We start from the raw sequence: 21,049 nt of genomic DNA, 5'->3' as shown, positions 1-21,049 counted from the left end.
CTGTTTGTGCCTGTGTCTGTTCATCAGGGATATCCTTTGATATCCCTGGCTTTGACTTTGGTGTCCTGTGATGCTGGCCTTACTGAAGGAGTTTGGAAGCTTCTTTGCTTCTTTCTGGGTGGGTGGGCACAATTAAAGATAGGTTGTTCTAGCTCATCTTAAAATATTTGGGAAAAACCACCATCTAGAAAAGGTCTTTAGATTTTTCTGTTGTTAATTTCTTATTCAGTTTAAGTCTGCATTAATTTTTCTAATTATTTTTTTCTGATTCAGTCTTGACTGGTACTTTAGTCCATTTTGTTGTTGCCAAGACTGATGCTCAGTACTCAAGGAAAATGTGTTTCTTTAGCTCACAGTTCTGAAAGTCCAAAGGCATGATGCCTTTTTAGCTTGTGACTTATATTTAAATTTTGTTTCTCTGCTCTGCCACTCTTCCTCTCCACTGTCACTATTTGAATGGAATGCTTTTGCTTCCTTTCATTATCAGCCTGTTTCTATCTTTAAATCAATGTAAGACACTTGTAGACAATAGGCAGGATAGTTGTCTTTTTTTTTTTAATACGTTTTCAGAGGTTTGTATAAGCTTGGCCCAGGGAGTGGCACTATTAGGAGGTGTGACCTCATTGGAGGAAGTGTGGCCCTGTGGGTGTGAGCAATGAAACTCTAACCACATTGGAGCCAGTCTCCTAGCAGCCTTCAGATGAAGATGTAGACCTCTCAGCTCCTCCTGCACTCTGCCTGCCTGCCTGGATGCTGCCGTGCACCCGTCTTGATGATAATGAACTTAATCTTTGAACCTGTAAGACAGCTCAAATTAAGTGTTGTCCTTATAAGAGTTGTCTTGTTCATGGTGTATCTTGACAGCAATGGAAACCCTAAAACAACATTTACCTCTTCAACTACTTTTAAGAAGATTTTTATATCCATGAGTGTTTCTCCATGTATTCCCTATATGTGCACCATAATCATGGATGCCTGATATCCACAAAGTTTCCAAGAGGCTCCCTGGAACTGTACTTAGAGATGGCTACGAATGTGAACTGTAAAACAGAGCCGGGTCCTCAGCAAAGACAGCACATGCTCTTACCTACTGAGCTGTCCGTCTTCTTCAGCCTCAGGCTCTACTCCATTGTTTTTAAGATCTAGGATTTTTGTCCATTTTCACTTAAAATAATTGAGAGGCATAAATTGCCATTTTGATGGACGGAACTAAATGATACTAAGGCTATTATTGATGCACAAGGACCACCTGTTCTCTCTCATATGGAAATCCTAGCTTTGAATCTTTTGTATGTCAAAGCCAAGAATCTAGAAATGGGCCAGTGAGGGGGTGTGAGTTCTTGAGGCAAGGGAGATGGTAAAATAAGAGTAAAGAGAGACAGACTGGGGGCAGAAAGCTTCAAGGATGGAGGGACTCGGAGAATGGGCAAATAAGGTACTGTCAGAAGACTTGGCCAAATGAAGGGAACATGGAGGCTATATAGAGATCTATGGTCATCCAACTCAAGAAAAATTAAATTAGAGAAAAAGCTGAACACAATTGACATGAAAAGAGAAAGGGAAAAAAATACTAGGAGTTAAAGGTTTAAGTGGGGATCGAGTGGGGTTAAGAATGGATATATATATATATATATATATATATATATATATATATATATATATAGAGAGAGAGAGAGAGAGAGAGAGAGATTGAGAGTATGTATCTGGGTGTGAAGTGAAGCCCCAGAGGTACCCCCAAACACAAGCTAATGTCAGTTCTCGGTGGCCCACCATAATTACATGGTGTAAGACTACATTGCTAAAGACATCTTTTACCTTGCAGAACACAGAGAAACCAATCTCAAACTGACCTGGAAACGTCCTCTGATGGTCAGCTTTTAAAGTGTCAGAAGGTGCTATGCAGGCTGCTGGGGAGAAAATAACATCAATGATCTTACCCAGAACTGTGTCTTGCATGCTTCCGTGGTGGTTCAGATATAGACATGTTTCCATACTGAAATGTTGGTTCAGATGTAGACATGCTTCCATACTGACATGTTTGTAAAGCTGTACAATAGTACAATAGTGAGATTATAGGCAGTTTTCTGATCGGACTGAGGTCTGCTCCACAGGAGAGATTTCATGCCTGGTCAAAGCCCCTGAATGGAAAGCTCATCGGCCCTAGGGAGAATATGTTGCTATACTAAATGGCCAGGCTGTCAAGGTCATTCTAAATATTTATGTTCATATGCTCTCAACTTTAATTAGGGAAGTTTCTCTCTGCAGTAGTAATGCAGAGTGGCCAAGTATAAAATCTAAGTACTCAACTGTGGGCGGATCATTTATACCAACCTTCCACCATCCAAGGATCAGGCAACGTTACAGAAGACGCAGAGTGAATGTAAGAGGTGGCAGGTACAGAAGGGAGCTATGAAATTCTGACTTCTGGACAGGACATTGTTATTGTACACATCAACTCACAGCAGCTGGGGTTAAATGCACAAGATCTGGACAAAATTAAGCACATTAAAGTTCTAGCATGGATGGGGAAGCAGCCTCAAAAGCTCTGACTCACGGGAGGAGTTATTTGCTGTTGAGAGCTGCTATGGGAGCTGAATCCATTCTCACTTTGGAATGTGACTACTTGTAGGCTTCCTATGTCCCTGTGGATGGCCACACGCCCATGTGCATATGGAAAACACTAATTGGACTCAGAAGTTACTAGTAACAATTTTTTTCCTAGGGGGAGTTTGGGAAAGACAATTGTGGATGGATATAATCAATATATTACATATTTTAAAATTTCAATAAATAAAATAATTTTAAAATTATCTATTTTGCTGTTTACTGGGGGTTTGTTGGTTTTATGTTCTGATTACCTTTGTAATGTGTTGGGAGCGATGCCTTAAAACCTTCCATTATTGATGCTAATAGCATAGTTAGAGTTAAGTATGGCTGGGTTCATAGAAAATCCCCAGCCAGCTGCAGAAGACTAATACAAATCTGGTGGTCAGGATGAATAATGATATGATAAAGCTCTGACCTTGCTGAGAAATACATCTGACGTCAAGATGCCCAATGTGATGACCTGTAACCTTTCTGAAAAACCAACATCCTGCTGACTAATAGATATGACAAACCTGTGACCTTTCTGACATCCTGTTAACATCAGCTGATTCCCTGACCACACGAATACTCTGTCCTTGGCCTGTGTAAATGTTTCCCACTTACCCTCTCCCTCCGTTACCCCTGTTATGGTATAAATTCAGCCTTGGGAAAAAATAAAATCATCGTCTTGATCAGACTCTTGTCTTGGCGTCCTCCTTCATGTCTCTGGTCCCCCATTCTCTTCCAGGTACCCTCTGCACCCTCATTGATAGTAATGCTATGCTTTTGTTTTTTTATTTTGTAATACATCTAGATTATTCTGTATGGTATCTGTGTATCTCTAGCATATCTACCATGGAGCACTGAATATCGTCCAGCAGAGTGTCTTAAGGTAATAATACTTAATCATCAGAAACTTCACAGTTCCAATCAAAATAAACTGCACGCACGCACACGCACACACACACACACACACATACACACACAAACATACACACACACACACACACACACACACACACACACACACACACACACTAACCCCAAGCACGTGTTCTTCTATATTCAACACATGGCACTAAATATATGGGAAAACTTCTATACGAGCCCTCTAATACCAATTGGGTATCTTAGAATTAAACTATGAACCAAGGACCTTGAATACAGCTTAAGAATAAACTCCAAAGACATTGTATTACTTCAGATGCCGAGTCACTATGCTATCTATACTTCTATGTGATTTGACTATAAATTAAGACCTCCAGCAATGACCCAAAACCTTCTCAGGTTTTATGGTTTGGTATAAATTTTCGCAAAGCTCAAGGAAACTAGTAACTTAATGTAGGATGATCTCATTATGCAGGGGAAGGCAGGTACAAATAGAAGAAGGCCTGTCATTGGACCAGAAGGAAGGATAGGCAGGAGAAAAGTTTTAGAGAGGAGGAGACTGGAACAAGAAGAGAGGCAGCAGAGAGAACATGGAGGCAGATGTTAAGATTCCTCTCTGCACATTTACAGGTTGTTATGAATATTTTTAAGGGATTGATGTGTCAGAGCACAGTCTAAATGAGTATGCACAAAAAAGCAAGACAAGTCCTGAGTGGCTTTGTACTTGAAATGAATTGCAGCAAACTCTGCTACATGAATGTTTCAATATCTTGGAGGTCCCACAAATCCTATAATTCACAAGGATCTGCCTATGAAAAGGAAATAAATTTTGCTGATGGACTGGGAGCAGGTGTTGGGTAGAAAAAATACTGGCAGAAACGAGTGGAATTGGGGGAGCATGTAGAGGGTGAGGTCGGAACAGAATGCAGTGGAAACTCCATGGGATATACAAGAGTAACCCTAGCAGACTCATAGTAATGGAGGACACCAGGTCTAAACCTGATATCCTCTGTAACCAGGCAAGGCTTCAAAAAGAGGGATTAGTGTTTGCATTTAGTCTAGGCTCTGCCCCACAGTTACCTGGCAACAGCTATGTGTGGCTGACTCACTATAATAGGGGCTACTGTTTGCCCCTCCTCTCTCTCTTACTTTCTTGCTCTGTGTTCTGTCCTCTTGCCCCTTACTCCCACTTCTCATTCCCCTCCCCCTTTCTCTGTGTGTGCTGATGGCCAGCCTCCTCCTCCTCCTTTCTCTCTCTCTCTCTCTCTCTCTCTCTCTCTCTCTCTCTCTCTGACTCTACTACCATTTCGACTCCCTTCCCCATGCCCTGAATAAAATCTAGTCCCTCCAGGGGAAGGTATGCCTCAGCATGGGCCCCACAGAGGCACCCCAGTCCCCCACACCTGACTACTCATCCACCTTATGTTTTTATAAAACACAACAATTAGGACACCAACCCAAACACAAAACCTTTGACCTAGTCTGTCCTGCCTCCCGTGCGTTCAGGGATTGGAGTCTAGCATTATTGTCATCGGAGAAATTAGATTTCATCTGACAACTCATGGGATTCCCACAGCCAAATATTACTCAGAGCTCAGGAAGTTCTGTAGAGGAAGGGGGAAAAGGATCTGAGGAACCAGATGGGTCAGGAACTGAAGAACAAAGCCCACAGAATCAATTAACTGGGACTCATGTGAGCTCAGAAGTGAGGGAACCTGTAGAAGTTTGACCTATTTGACCTAGGTCTCTGCATATTATAGCTGTATAGCTTGGTGTTCTTATGAGATTACTACCAAGGGAACAGGGGTGGCTTATGACTTTTTTGCCTGTCCATGGGACCCCCTTTCTCCTGCTTGGTTGCCTTGTCCTGCCCTAATGTGATGGTGTGTACCCGGTTTTATTGTAGCTTGATACACAGTGTTTGGTTGGTGCCCCAGGGAAGCCTACTCTTCTGAAGGAAGGAGAGGGGTTGACCCCTGCATGCTGGCTGTTTCTGCAGAATAAACAGTCTTTGTCTTTATACACAATGCATGTGGTCAGACACCTCAGAAGCGTTAAATCTGGACTTTGAGCTCACTGGGCTGTCTATCTTGGTAATGGGAGACTCCACTATTTTGGACTTCTGCAGAATAAAACACTCTTCTGAGTTTACAAACTATTTGATTCTGGGGTTATCGTTCTTCGGAGAATCATGGACCCTTACAGAACACTTTGCAAAGATGCAAAGAAAAGCAAAGAACCTTGAGGCTGTAATGGTTAATCTCAAGCAACAACTAAAACAGAAAACACAAGACATACAGCATCCTGGAGTAGACTTATCTTCAATCCCATATTTTTCTTAAAAATGTGCCTCAATGTAAGTATAAATCAAAGATATTACTTTTCCTTTAAAAATAGAATTACATTAAAAAATAATACTTTTTAAGTTGATAGACACAAATAATGTAGTCATGAGAAACTGGCTTTCACATGCATTGAACCAGTGCTAAACATCAGCTCTGAAAACATACATACAAGTGACATTATAGGGATTTATCATACTGTATTCGGGAATACATACATACATACATACACACATACACATGCATGCGCGCGCGCACACACACACACACACACACACACACACACACACACTCACACACTCACACACATATATGTATGTGTGTATCCGCCTGCATAGTAGTGAAGGGAAGCAATGAATTAGAAAAAGAGTAGGTAATGGAATATGACAGAGTTTGGAGGGAAAAAAATGGAAGGGAAAATGTATTTAAATTATAATCTCAAAAATTAAAAACAGTAAAAATGAATTCATTAAACAACTTAGTAACTTGTAATATATACATATTTATTTTTACACAAAGTCATATCTAAACAGTTTACACTGACAGTAAAAACTGCTCCAGGTATCCATGATTGCATAAGTTTTTTTTTGGTCCCACACTGAAAATGTTTCCTTTTAGCAATAAGGAATTCCAAGGGTATCCATCACCAGTTGAATAGCTTGCAGGGAATTTGTGATTTCTTCCATATTATCACGCCTCAAAACCCACTGTGGCTTAAGTCTGTTTAAAAAAAATGAAAAAGCATCAATGCAGTGTTTTAAAGTGTGGGAGAGCACACATTATAGATTACTACCTACACAGCCTAGACATTACTTTAAAAACTGACGCTGGTCTCTTGGCAGCTTCTGCTGTTTCCTTCACCACTGCCTTCTCTGCTCATGTAGCGGACTCTCAAGGTAAGATCCTTGGTGTAACTACTGAAGCCTTTTCTCAGATCACCATTCTTAGTTCTTAGTGACAGCATCACAGTATGACCAAGGAGTAGAGAGCCTGGACAGTGTCACACCTGGCACCCCTTACACTTTCTTTCTGTACTACCTTAATCATTCAACTGTCCTTTCCTACAGACACAGACTAGATTGTGTCTTCACCAGAAACTGCATGGCCCTTAGTGTAAGCCTTAAACTTCCATTCTGCAACTCCACTCTGATCCCATTGCGTCCCATGCCCTGTTGAAGCACTTTAACCAAATGTTTCCACCTCAACAAGGTGTCAGAGAGACTTCTGACAGTTGATACATAATATATTTTAACTTTACTATAGAAAACAAGTGATGTAATTAATCACCTTTCTAGTGTGCTTTCTGAGCTACTTAACATGGAATTTTTGTGCAACTGCCCACAGCCCCAGCAATGATGCTTCATTACGTGGATCTCCTCCACTCACCCAGTGTTCTCCTGCTCAAACTGTTCATAGCATTTTGCTTCTGGTAAGAGTGAGTAAATACTCATTAAATGAATCCTTTGTATATGCATTTAACTGCTTACCTTGAAACTATCCTGGTCTTTATAGATCTTTCTGGTATAAAAGGAAAGCCTATACAGGAATTCTGCTTCTGCTTATCAAATAATCCCTGTGTATTCACTTTATGCTTAGGAACTGTAAATTTGTAGAGACGATAAATACGATCAATGACTTTTGATCTACTTTGTGCATCCTAAAAAAAAGAAAAAATTACACTGGTTAGAATTGCATTTCTCTTTCCTAGAGTAACTAAATCATGAATTATCAATACTATGTTTTTCAAGAACAATGCTCTGTAATTATTAACTAATTTAATATGCAAGTTACTTATAGGAAGACATATAGTCAACAGTTACACATGGACACAGACAGAAAGACTTCAGCACATACACATCACGCCCAGAGACCAAATCTTGGGAATTTTTCCAAAGAGTTCTCTTCCTATCAGTGACAATCCCAGATGACTACGCCATCCCTTGGAGAGGTTATAGCACATCTGCACTTGTTTCCTTCCTAACGTCTCCCTTTTCCACGCATGCTCACTCAAATTCATTATGTCCATAGCCAGAATAAATTTGGCTACTTGAGAGAGCTGAGCATGGTGAGCATTGATTTCAGAGTTTAGCTTTCCCCCTTTTAAACTGAGCTTCTATGCTATGCATGTGCTCTACTAATGAACCATTTTTCCAGCCCTGGAGTCAGATTCTTTTGATTAGAAAAATGTCTGTGTGACATTTTTATTATTGAATAAAGCAGGTTTGAATATATATAAAGCTCTACATTAGTGTGATAACTAAAGGAAAAATATACAAGTCATAGACATTAAAAATCTAGGAGAAAGGGTATAGATCTACTCACAAAAGCACACTGCTCTGTCTTCAACAGCACAGCTAATAAACAGCACGTCCTTGTGAAAATGCTGGCACTCTTCTCGGCAACTCGGTCACCAGGCTTCTCCCGGTACGCCTGCAGCAGCTCCAGCAGTGTGTCCACACAGTTTTCAGCATCGTAAACAGCTGAGATCGTCTTATCATACTTGAAGAGACCAGAATAAAATTAAAACTCACGAGGAGCACAAGTCTTTAAACAGTCCAACCACAAAATATTGCTAGAGCCAAATGTCTGGAGCATGTGCAGCAGGTAAGGAGACTGGTAATATTTTATTTCTGAACACATCTTACACATATATTCCCAGCGTAATCCTTTTTAGAACTTTAACATGAACCAGAGTCAAATGCTCTTGGGAAAGAAAGAGACGATCTTGAGGTAGATAAAAAGCTTTTAAAACATTTTGTATACTACTCTCCCAAAGTAACTTTCTGTGATTACCACAGAGTAAGATAACAATAAAAAGATCTATTTAGCTCCTGGGTTACTTGTTTCTTGGGAAGACGAAATTGCTATAAAATAAAATGATAATTTTAGCACTGAGTCTAGGATACATTTTCAATGGCTTATTTGTCTAATTGTGTCATTAGATGTGCACTGAAATCTGCAGGGTAACAATACTAAAATAACAAAACATCACTAGCTAACACCAAGGTCTCCTTAGAGAAGTGCCTCAGGTCTAACCACTCTTCTCAGTGACAGAGGTGGGTCCTGTGGTGTAACCACTCAGCCTGCTCAGTGACAGAGGTGGGTCCTGTGGTGTAACCACTCAGCCTGCTCAGTGACTGAGGTGGGTCCTGTGAAGGCCTCACTTTACAGCTGAAGAATGCGAAGCACAGAGAACCTAAAGAAGCTGCAGCATCACACAGACCCGAGGCTCAGCTTGGTGTCAGTCTGCTCGCATCTGCTACTTCTCATAAAGACAGAAGGGTGGCTTAGCACATGGCCCAGGCAGAAAACCTTCCTTCTTAATGCCTCAACTGTCTCTAACTTAGTAAGTACTATTGCCGTATCTTCTCTGAAAAATGACACAGGAACGACCTTAGGGGGCTATAAAAAAAACTAAACTCATTAATTCACTAGCATATAGATAGTAAATGATAGTCAGAATGTTTCAATTAGCAATAATTGCGCCTCGGATAAACCTCATTGGCTACGATACTGCCACTGTGCAAAGCTGATAGTCAGAATATTATAAACAAATCAAATCTTATAAAAAACTAGCATTTCCACATGTAGCTATGTTAAGAGACTAAACATTTTTACTCCCAGAAACACTTGAAAATAAGTGAATTTTAAGTCAGAAGCATGATCTAATAATGAGCAAGCACAAAGTTTAGTTGGCTGGGTCATACTTCTTGACAATGGATGTTTTATCACTGAAACCTTAAGTTACCTTTGCCACATTCAGCAGGACTTGGACAGCACATCCAACAACTTCCATGCAAGGAACACTGCGATTACAGCTGCGGATCACCACGAAGACGGTAGACACTGCTCCGCTTTCAGCCATGTTCTCACAGCAAAGGGGAGATAACCTGGTAACAACCTCTGAGAGAGAACCGAATGAATGAACAAGAACGTGCACAGCAACAAGACTGAACTGTAGGAGCCACTATGTTATCCCACTCTATACCTCAGGGGGGTGTGCATCCCTATTCTTAAACATGACAGCTAGAGTGCACTAACCCAGGTGCTTCATGGCTTCCAGAATGGCCGACAAGTGCTTGTACGTGAGCAGGTGATGAAGGGCACGCTCAGTTCTTCTGTACAGCTTGTTTTCCTCCTCCACGTTCCTGCTGACAGCGCGAAGGCTTTGTCGAATAGCTTTAATTTCTGTGCGATCATTTTTCTTCCTTGAAGCATAGCCTCTCCATAATGCCTAACAATCAGGTACAACGAAGTCATTTAGAGACGTCAGCCAGGAATAAGGGTCTGCACCTCTATTCCAATTGAAGCTGCAACTCAGATTATAATCTTGGGCTAAAACTGGACTTCAGTTTACCTGAATTCTAGTGGCGCTGCTGTTGACCTTTTGCTGTCTTCTGCTCAGGAGAAAGCGGCGCACTGCCTTCTGAATCACTGATGCAGCCCTGTCCTGCTGGTGCCGACGAGCTTGAACGTCACGCTCAGCTGCCATGATCTTACGATATTGCTCAATGAACCTCTGCTGCTGTAATCTTCTTCGAAACCATCTCTACTCAAAACATGAAGGTTTTTCAGTTTTACTTCAGAATATGTACTAAATACATAAACATACTCTTATGTGTGGATACACATCTGGATAGAGAAATGAAGAGCACTGAATTGCCTTTTCGCCCTCCATCCTACTCTGTGGTGATAGTTTCCTATGCCTCGTGAAGCAAATCCTTCAAGCGCTTGCTGGACAGATGTGGGCACAGCTCACGATGTATACAAGTCCTATCAAACTCGGCAGCACTTTGTAAGTTGCTTTCTACCCCAATATATGTAATATATACATAAGGAAAAATTTCGAGGGTATAACTACTATAAATTACAATATGGATATGAAATAGAAAAATATTTTAAATAGTAAATAATACACAGATAAGAATTTAAATGACTGATAAATATGGGAAAAACTAGAAATGACAGTAAACAAGTAAATCCAAAACAAAGATGTATTTTATTCCCATTCATTAGAGTGGCAAAACCAGAATGTCTTCAGTTGGCCCCTGCTGGAGATAGAGAAACAGAGTGAGGGTATGGATGAGTGGTTACACCAGTGGATGGTCACTCGCATTTCTGGCCCATAAAACATCATCCAATAATTTCCATATTTTGTGACTGTAAGCACATCTAAAACTGAGTAACATAAAAAATACACTTGGAGCTGGAGAGACGGCTCAGTGGTTAAGAGCACTGACTGCTCTTCCCGAGGTCCTGAGTTCAATTCCCAGCAACCACATGGTGGCTCACAGCCATTTGTAAAGAGATCCGATGCCCTCTTCTGGTGTGTCTGAAGACAGCTACAGTGTACTTACATATAATAAATGAATAAATCTTAAAAAAAAAAAAAAAAAAAAAACTAGTAATTTAAAAAAAAAAAAAAAAGAAATCTGATGCCCTCTTTTTGGTACTCAGGTGTACACGCAATGCAGATAGAGCACTCAGATACATAAAGTAAATCTTTAAAGAAAATTTCTTGATGTTTTCCGTTGTTGTTATTGTTTTTGGTTTGTTTGATTTTCGTTTGTTGAGTTAGAGCTTGTTTGTAAGGCCTTAGCTATCCTGGAACTATCTTTGTAGACCAGGCTGGACTGGATTGCCTGTTCTCCCTCCAGAGAGCTGGAATTAAGAGCTGACATAAAAAGTAGTATCTTTTGTTTGAATTTGGAAGAAAAGTTAACCTGAATAACGATGACTGAATTAACATGCTTCTTAGCATTCCTCATAGCCACGTGGCGTCTATAAGCTCGCTGGATTCTAAGAGCACACATGTGACAGTATGCAGCTGCTATAAAGCGGAAACGTCGAATGTTGGCTTTCTGTTCTGAAACCTAGAGCACAGAGAGAAAAAAATATCAATAGAAAAATAGGCAAAATACATAAAACAAACCTTTTAAAAGAAAATATATAGATAAAAAGTATTTTTGTATAAGCAAATGAAATATACAATGTATTAACTGTTACTTACTTTCATTTTAATTTAAAACAATTATAATTCCTTATTATATAATAATTCTAATAGAATAACTTATGTAACAAACTATAAAAGCAGATTTTTGGGACCTTTGCTAAAGAGAAATAGCATTTAGGTAAACAAACTTATCCAAAGACAGTTTTTTAAAGCCATAACCACAGTACTCGGGAGAGGCAGGTAAAGGTTTGTAAAGGTTACAGCACTCTAAGCAAAGATGTTCAGATACAGTGATATGAGGCCTGACGAATTTCATTTTCCCAGCATTAGATAATGCAGCACAAGTACAGGGGAGCCTCTTGTTCTAAAAACTTTCTACAGTGACATTTGGATTGTAGATTCCTAATTCAGATTTAATGACAAGATTTCTCCTTTTAAACTTCAAATCTAATTACTTTTTGTGTATGCCAGTTCTATATCCTCAGCCCCCAAAGTCATGGCCTTCCTAAAAACAAAAAAGTCCTTTCTTGGTGAGGGTGTAGCTTTCAGAGGAAAAGTTCTTACAGCTGCCAGAGAGTGGCAGAGTAAGGGGAGGAGTGGCAGAAGGCTACTCCTGGGAAAAATTAGCCTTCTCCACACACAAAGGGCTCACACTCTTGTCAGTTCTTCAGCTAAGTGTTACTGCTTTAAAAATCACAAACAGAAAACAAAACAAAACAACCAACAGAAAATACAATTAACTCTATCTTTGCTGTGACCATCTGTGGGAAGAAAGGGTCATGGAGCAACAACACCACGACCTGTGATGACTGGTGACTTTGTTAGGTGGCTCTGCAGCAGTTAACAAATGTATTACTTTTGACAGCATTCTCCAGGATCTTAGCTCCAAAAATTTACCATCATAAACATCAAACGCTTTAATTTTACTCCAAAATACTTACTCTTTTTCTTGCTAACCAGCCACGCACCAATGCCTGTAAAACAACTGCAGACTTCTTAAACTGGACGTACTTTGTCCTCTCCTGCCTCGCAGCCACCGAGGCTCGTACATATCTCTGTATGGTTAAAGCAGCAGACCTCTGCTGTCGGAAGGACTGCCTCCCCTTATAGCCTCTAAAGTGGGCCTGGATCACACAAGTGGCTCCATGTCTCTGTAAGGAAAAAGGTACAAGTTGCACTAATAGGTAGGGACAAGATTTTCAACCTGTTAGAAGTTCTTGGATTTCTCACTGTAAAGTGAGACACTACACTCATAATATTCTTTGCTTTCATAGCTTGAGAAGGTGCTACCTCATGGACATGGGGAATGATAACACATTACGTCTGAACTGTACAGGTCTAGAGTCAAAAAGAAAAGTACAAGCTAGGGTCAGCAGCTGTCTGGAACCTTCCCTTTCCCCAGACTTTTCCACTTGTGTGAGAGAAGGGAAGGAATGCTGTTACAGGGCAAACACACTGGACCAAAGCACAAGCTACAGAGTGAAATGTACAGCAGCCATTAGAAAGGAACCAGAGCACAGCGGCCTTTAGGAGCTGCAATGCAGGGTGGAGAGACGGTTGAGCACTTGCTGCTCTTACAGAGGACCTTGGTTTGGGTCCCAAGCACTGACATCAGCTTACAACTTCCTACAACTGCAGATTCAAAGGATCAACATATCCCTGTGACCTCCACAGCTCCCCCATGTGCATACTTACACGAGGCACACAAATACACAGAAAAGAAGAAAACGCTTAAAAAAAGAACTACATTGCATGTCAACTACATTCCTTAGATAGCCCAATTATGTAAAAGCTTCAGAACCATTGTTTTACACATTCAAAAGGGTATGGTTAAAACCCATTTAAGCTATGTCGGCTTTATAAACGCCCACACACCTGCAAAACAATCATGGGCAAGTTAGCACTCAACAGCTTCTAGACTTAAAATGATCACAGCAATAGCAACTACCACATAGGTTTACTTGCCAGTGCCTGCCTGGCATGCAGTACGCGCCAAAAGTCACAGAAAAGACAACTGTGGTGATGTAGCTAGAATGACCAGTACATGAACATAAATCATATATGCAAAATTCTACTTTTGATATATAGCAATTATTTAAAGCTATACTTAATAATAAGCCATGGGGTTTATAGCTACTCTAAAACTCTGCTATATACTTAAACAAATAAACTATGGTCTAGAAAGCATGTTGTGAAATATTTGACTTAAACGAGACAAAATATATTTATTTCTTTACTTTTTTCCAAGCATATATTATTTTCACTGCAATCATGGAAAATTTGAGTTTGAGAATATTTTACTTACACACACACACACACACACACAGAGAGAGACAGAGAGAGAGACAGAGAGACAGAGAGACAGAGAGAGAAAGACTCACGCATTACATACTGGCAAAATCATATTGTTATAAGTGAATGTAGTTTTAATGGACTAAACCAGATGTGTGTAAACAAATGCATAGTTCATCTTTAGTATTGTCTGCTTTATTCCCTAACATGAGTCTGTGTGTTTATCAGCACTTACTTTTAAGGTCAGACTCTCACGTACTGCTCTTGCACAGAGTGCAGCTCTCCACTTCCTTTGAATTATGATAGCTGCTGCCCTCATCTTCAAGAACCTGAAAGTTAGATTAGGGAGTAACCTTAAATTATTTGGTCTAGTCACTGCTGTCCCCCGACACTGAGGAGAAGGAACACGCAAGAACAGCTACGGTATAAGACAGACCAGCATGCTCCACCCTTCAGCTCCAGCAGTCAGTCCTACACAGACAATGAAAGCCAGGTTTGCAAGTAGCAATGTTCTAGGGTATAAATTATAAGCTCTAAATCCAGTAGGACAAAGACTGTGTAGACTGTTTTAGATATCTTATTGAAGAGTTGGACGCATCTCTGGATGATGGAGGCAGTCCTGAAATGAACTTTAAGGAGAAAGGGACACTCACAGTTCTACGACATGAACCTGACACTGATCAACCACTAGCTTGTCTAGGAACCATGATTCTTAGAGAGCAAGGCTGCGCATCCAGAAGAGAGGCTCACCCCTGGTACAAGAAGATACCGTCATACTGATGGAGCATCACCTACAACTGACCCTTTTCCCCAGCAGCAATGGTTGAGGAACTCTTCAAACTCTTGAGGTCCCCTTTAGTGAATTTTAAGCAATTTCTCATGCAGTAGCTCATTAATTATGGATAAAAAAAAATCCTTACACTATGGCATTAAAAAAATAAAAGGTTAGTGAAACTTGATGAACATTTTTGAAACAGAAATTAAGTAGGAATAGGCTCTTTATCATTAAGGATAAAGTAGATAGAAAATAAAATCCAGTATAATAAAAACTTTTCAATCAGCGAGTGTTGGCTGTGCAGGCCCTAAGTGTCCATATAGAAAAAAGCCAAAAGCAGCACTGTGGGGTAGAGTTAACCACTAGCTAACTGCTGAGTTCAGTGAAAGGCCTTGTCTCAAAAAGTAAGTGGACAGGGAGAACTTCTGCCTCTCCTTCAGACTACCCACAAAAAAAAAAAAAAAAAAAAAAAAAAAAAAAATTGTTGCCAGTAGCGAAATTAATAAAAAAAAAGTGAAAAATGAAAAATGAATAGGTAAGTTTATTCACTTTCCTTGTGTTATCCCTTTGGATTTGAATAAATCACATACATACTTTTTAGACTTTATATTATAAACTAAGCCCAGAAATGTGCCACTAATGGAGAACAAACACAAACACACACAATTTTTAAAACCATATAAATTGAACATAACATAGCGATTACTGGAAATCAGCAGTGTGGTTCCTTTACCTAAGAGCCTTCACACTTCCACAGAGCTGAAGTACATTACCTCGTTCTCTCCTGCTTCGCATAGAAGTAACCTTGGATGGTTTTAACAGCTTTCAATAAAGTTAGGTATCTCCTGCGCACTCTGCAGCGCCTATACCAAGCTTGAATCCTGCAGGCAGCTTCCCCTCTGCGTAAGTCCTGCCGAGCTTCAGATGTTCTCCACACAGTCTATATCATGCACAGAAATGTAGGTTTACAATAATGATTTACGATTGCAAACTAGAAAGATCTTATGCAATTATTGTCAATTATAATAATTAATATACAATTAATGGAAAAATATTAATTGTAAATATCAAGTTAGTTTCTGCTCTACCGGACTAACACACAGGGAACCTTCAGAACTGTGTCATTACAACAGTCTATGTGTAGTAATCACTTTCTCTATCACACAGACTCGGTGGCTGGTGGCCAGCCCACCTCAGCATAGCCTAGTGAGACGTTTAAAACTATGCTCTGCAGAATCTGTTGGAAGCAGACAGATGCTCACTGTCCTCAGTGCATCTGAAAGAACAGAAATGAAGTAAGTTCTGTTTTCTGGAGAAGAAAGACACAGCTTCCTCTCCCATCCATTGGTCATCTGCCTGAAACAGGATTTGGAAAGGACGACCATTTCTCATTTTGGCAACCTGATGATTACGACAACTATAACTTATTCAATTAAGATTTAAAAACTGATTGTTTTAGTAATAAAAGAGACAAATTATGGACCAGAGAAACTAAATAAGTTGATACACAGTCATTTCAAAGGTCACAAGGTCTGACATAGTTAATATTTATAAGTATCTTGTGAAGTGAAATACTGCCCTAACCCTCTACTGAAGAAAATAGAATTCAGTTGACTTTTCATGAGATTAGTTTGGCTTTTCTGTCATGAAGCTAATGCTACATACATGACGTATTCTCACTGAAATCTAAAACAGCCACTGATTCGTAGTATCTGGAATTGGAGAACATTTCTTGTTCTTTCCCAATCCTTGGCTGGTTGATACCAAGTTTCTCAGTTTACTTCTTTCCTAGGATCCTGGAGACTTTGCTCAATACCCTGTGTTCTTATGGTCTCCGGATCCATGTCTTAGACCCTCTTCTTCCTATACATCCTTCTACAAGGTTCAGTTTTCAGTATGCGATGAAAAATAAACAAATCAATCAACCTAAAAAGGTTACTGGTCTGCCCTCCAGTGAGCTGCCTTAGGAGCAGTCTGTGAGACTCTGTGGCTTCACACTGAGCTCGTCACTACTTCACTCCCCTTGCATCTGCCCCCTGTGGCCAGGAGGGGTGTGTCTGCTGAACTGCTAACATTGATAATGTGTTAATTATAATAATGCTTACCCATCCCAACACAAAAATGTATTTCTTTGCTCAATAGAGCTTTAGCATATGCATTTGACAGAGTGACTCCTGTGGCAGCCAGGTGCAGGGGTGGCACATTACTCACCTGGAAGCCTCGTTCAGCCTCCATCAGCCTCCTTGCTTTAAAGGCTCTAAAATGCTTCTGTATAATCACAGCAGCGTCACGCTGCAGCTGAACTTGTTTGGCCATGTTTGAGCCCTGAAAATGCATCTGAGTAAGAGGTGTTTCTTCCTTACGTACCATGGGCAGATCTTGCCGTCTCTTATTTGCTCTGTATTTCTTTTGTATCACTTTTGCTGCCCACCAAAGCTGCTGGTAGACACAGCGCTGCCTATGCATCCTGTATGTGCTTTGTATTCTGACAGCAGCACAGTGTTCTTCTCTGCTGAGTTGTTCTCTTTGCAGTTTTCTAGTTCTGTATGTTCGATAATGCTGTTGAATTCTAATTGAGGCACGCTTCCAAAGGTGAAACCTAACGTAAGTTCTGTGCATTCTAAACGTAGCCTGGATGAGAGTCGCAGCCCTGTGCCTTTCTTGTAACTGCTTTTTGACCATCAGTCTTCGAAAAGAGGACTGTATTGTAATGGCTGCCTTTCGTAACTGCAAGAATTGGTGCAATTTATGCTTGGCATAAAGGGTGGCTCTGTATTTCCTCTGCACGAATATAGCAGCTTTTCTGAGAGCAAGGAATTGTCTCCTTACTATTCTAGCTCTAAATTTACTCTGAATAAGGGTTGCAGAAGCATGCATAGTCTTCAAATGGTTTCTGGCTTTCACGCCCCTAAAGGCAGCCTGAAGGGTCAGAGCAGCTTGTCTCTGCCTGACAAAAAGCTGCCTCTGCAGTTCTGCAGTTCTGTGTGCTCGGTATTGCTTCTGGATCACAACTGAGGCCCTCTTCAAACGCTGGTACCTCACACAGGCTCTGTGCATTCGGAAAGTGGCCTGAATCACAGTAGCAGCCCTGTGCATCTTCTGCACACTTTTCCTTACCACCCATCCTTTGTATGATGACTGGATCTTTGTAACCGCCTTCTCCAACAGTAATTGTTGTCGGCAATACTTGGCGTGAAGTCTTGCACGGTACTGTCTCTGAATCCAAATGACTGTTTTCCTGAGAGAGAGGAACTTCCTTCTCATCAGTAGTGTCCTGAATCTCCTCTGAATGACAGTAGCAGCTAAATGCATAGCTTTTAAGTGTCTCCGCGCTTTCAGTCCCCTAAAGGCAGCCTGGACGAGGATTACAGAATGCCTCAGTCTGCTGTACCTCTGAAACTGAGAGCTTCCTTCCTTCACTGCTCGGTACCTCTGCTGCACCACTGTGGCTGCCTTCCTCAAGCGGTGGAAATATGTTCGCTGTCTGTGTCTCCTAAAGTATGACTGAATGAGCGTTGCTGCGAAATGCATCTTTCTTAAAGTCTTTCTAACTCTTGCTCCTCTGACACCGGCTTGAAGGGTCTTAATAGCCCTTAAAGTCGTCAGGTACTTTTCCTGCTGAATTTTACCTAGATAATACGCTCTGTACCTCACCTGGATCACAGCCGCTGCTCTCGACTGCTGTATCTTAAACAAGGCTTTAATGAGTGTGGCCGCCATGTACATGTGCTGAATGTGTCTCCTTACTCGAATGCCTCTGTACACAGCTTGGACTTTAGTTGCTGCTCTCTTTAAGGTAAGGTATGCCTCACGTTGCTGGGTGGTAATTTTAATATTCCGATACCATCTCTGAATTATAATAGCAGAAGTTCTACAGGTTGTATATTCCTTCTGTGTTCTGTAGGCCCTAAATTTAGACTGTATAGTGACTGCTGCTTTGTGGCATTCAGTTATCTGTCTTCTCGCTTTCATACCACGGTAAGCTGACTGTAAAATTACTACAGCTGCCTTTGTTTTCAAGTACAAATGGCGCTGTTCCTTTCCAACTCTGTAGGCCCTATAGCACACCTGAATCTGACGAGCAGCGGTTTTCATGAGGCTCCACTTCCTGCGCTGACTGTACATTCTGTAGTACGACTGTATGAGGGCCGCGCACTGGTGCTGCTGTGCGATCTCTCTCCTCAGCATCTTTCCCTTCCACGTAGCCTGAAACACCAGGGCGGCGTGACGGAGCCGGATGTACTCCGAGTGCTGCCTCTCTCCTGCAGCCCGTGCCCTGACATGCTGCTGGATGACGACTGCAGCATTTCTCACTAGTTTATACTGCCTCTGGGCCCTGGCCATTCTGAAAGCAGCCTGGATCTTCACTGAAGCCTGATGTTGCCTCCTGAGCTGCTGCCGAACTTGCCAGCCACGGCAGGCAGACTGCAGAGCAACGACAGCCTCCCTTGTCTTCAGAAAGTGAATTCTCATGTCAGAAGCAACCTTGTGTGCCCTGTACCATCTCTGAACCTTCACAGCAGACTGAAGCACAGTCTGGTATTTCATCCTCTGACTGTGGCCTCTAAAAACCCTCTGAATTGTAACGGCAGCTGTAGACTGCTGCTTGATTTGCCGGCGTGCTCTGCGGCCTCTGTAAGCTGCTTGCAAACAAACAGCTGCTCCTTTGACCTGCAGGAAGATCTTCCTCTGACGGACTTGTGCTCGGTAGGCACTGTAGAAAGTCTGAATGACAACAGCCGCCTTGCGCGTCTTCAGGTAGCGCTGCCTCACTCTCCACATCCTGAAGTAAGACTGCAGAGAAATGGCAGCCTTGCTTTGCAGCCTCATCTGCTTTCTGACCAGGCATCCTCTGAAGTACGACTGCAGTTTGATACAGGCTTCGCGCACCTGTACAGACTCTTTTCTCTTTTGGGAACGGTACCACCGCTGGATAAATACCGCAGCGGCTCTTACCTGTAAATACTGCTTACGTGACTGTTTCATTTTGACAATTGACTGCAGCTTTACTGCAGCATTCCTCAAGCTCTGAAACTTCTTTCTGGAGATATAAGCCCGATAACATGACTGAATCTTTACTACAGATGTTAAAGCACGACGAAATGTTTTCCTGGCTTGCATCCCTCTATAAGCAGACTGTAGAACAATGACTGAAGACCTTGTTTTCTGGTAAGATGCTAGACTCTTCCTGGCTGAAATGGAAGCTCGGAAATGAGTCTGAATTGTAACAGCTGCTTTCTTTATCTTCTGATATTTCTGTAGTTGTTGGTGTTTTCTTATGTGTGCTTGCAATTTGATAACAGTCTTTTTAAGATTTAAGAATTTAACTCTTCCCTGTCTCATTCTCCAATAGGACTGAAGAACACAGGCAGCTTGAATTTGCAAACGGTATGAACGGCGAGCCTTCATGCCCCTGAAGGCAGCCTGCAGTTGAATGGCAGCCGCTCGCTTCTGCAAATAGTCAGTGCGCGCTAACTTCCCCATCTGACGGGCCCTGAAGTGCTTCTGGAGAGTCAGGACGGCGTCTTTCCTTCTCTTATGTAACTTTTGGGCGTGAAAGCACCGAACTCTTCTCTGGATGACTACAACACAAGACCTAATGTAAATGTACTTCTGCAATTCCCTGTGCATTCTGTACCACGACTGTATCACAACAGCGGCCCTTTCTCGTGTCTGTTTCCTGCAACGCCATTCTCTAAAAGCTCGCTGCAATGTCACCGCGGCTTTGGTTTGGAGCTGCAGCTTGCGTCGCTTCCACCGTCTGAACACAGACTGGATTACAAGGGATGCAGATTTCAGCTTTCTGAATCTCTGCTGATCTCGTTTTCTACTTAAATGGGCGCGCCAACGCCTCTGGATGGTAACCGTGGCCCAACGATATCGCTTGTAAGATGTAAGGGCGATTTTCATTCTTAACCTGGACTGAAGGATGACGGAACAGTGTTTCAACTTCAGGAAGTGTTTTCTGGTGGAGTGTCTTCTCCAGTGAGCCTGAGAAACGTAAGAAAGGAGAGGTAAAATGGACACAGCTTTCTGAGGTCAACACTCGAAGCGTTCACTCATCTAGCATTCTGCTTCACAGCAGCCATGCTAAGGGCTAGGGAGGTGGCTCAGCCACCCAGAGCCACAGGACCTGGGTTTGGATCCCAGGACCCTCATCGGGCTGAGTTCACAATGCTCCAAATTTTAAAATGTTCCAAAATGAAAGAAAAA

At 41.5% G+C, this 21,049-nt stretch overlaps 1 protein-coding gene and 1 pseudogene across 2 annotated transcripts in view; both read right to left on the bottom strand.

Annotated features, from left to right (window-relative positions):
- Positions 1–6,236: 6,236 nt before the first annotated feature.
- Aspm (assembly factor for spindle microtubules) overlaps positions 6,237–21,049 on the bottom strand; it is a 48,931-nt gene continuing 34,118 nt past the window's right edge. Inside the window, 11 exon segments of one of the 2 annotated variants that reach the window (NM_001105955.2) lie at positions 6,237–6,536; positions 7,304–7,473; positions 8,139–8,315; positions 9,565–9,719; positions 9,858–10,050; positions 10,174–10,365; positions 11,540–11,689; positions 12,711–12,920; positions 14,297–14,390; positions 15,610–15,776; positions 17,048–20,827. In NM_001105955.2, coding sequence (NP_001099425.2) covers positions 6,431–6,536; positions 7,304–7,473; positions 8,139–8,315; positions 9,565–9,719; positions 9,858–10,050; positions 10,174–10,365; positions 11,540–11,689; positions 12,711–12,920; positions 14,297–14,390; positions 15,610–15,776; positions 17,048–20,827 — 5,394 coding nt within the window. In that variant the 3' untranslated portion in view covers positions 6,237–6,430. 2 annotated transcript variants of the gene reach the window in all.
- On the bottom strand, positions 9,222–9,347 carry LOC120096438 (U4 spliceosomal RNA; annotated as a pseudogene).

Source organism: Rattus norvegicus, chromosome 13, assembly GCF_021556685.1.
Source record: "Rattus norvegicus strain SHRSP/BbbUtx chromosome 13, alternate assembly SHRSP_T2T, whole genome shotgun sequence".
NCBI classification, from domain to species: domain Eukaryota; kingdom Metazoa; phylum Chordata; class Mammalia; order Rodentia; family Muridae; genus Rattus; species Rattus norvegicus.
The sequence above is the reverse complement of the archived record's forward strand: the minus strand, read 5'-3'. Positions and strand labels throughout refer to the sequence as shown.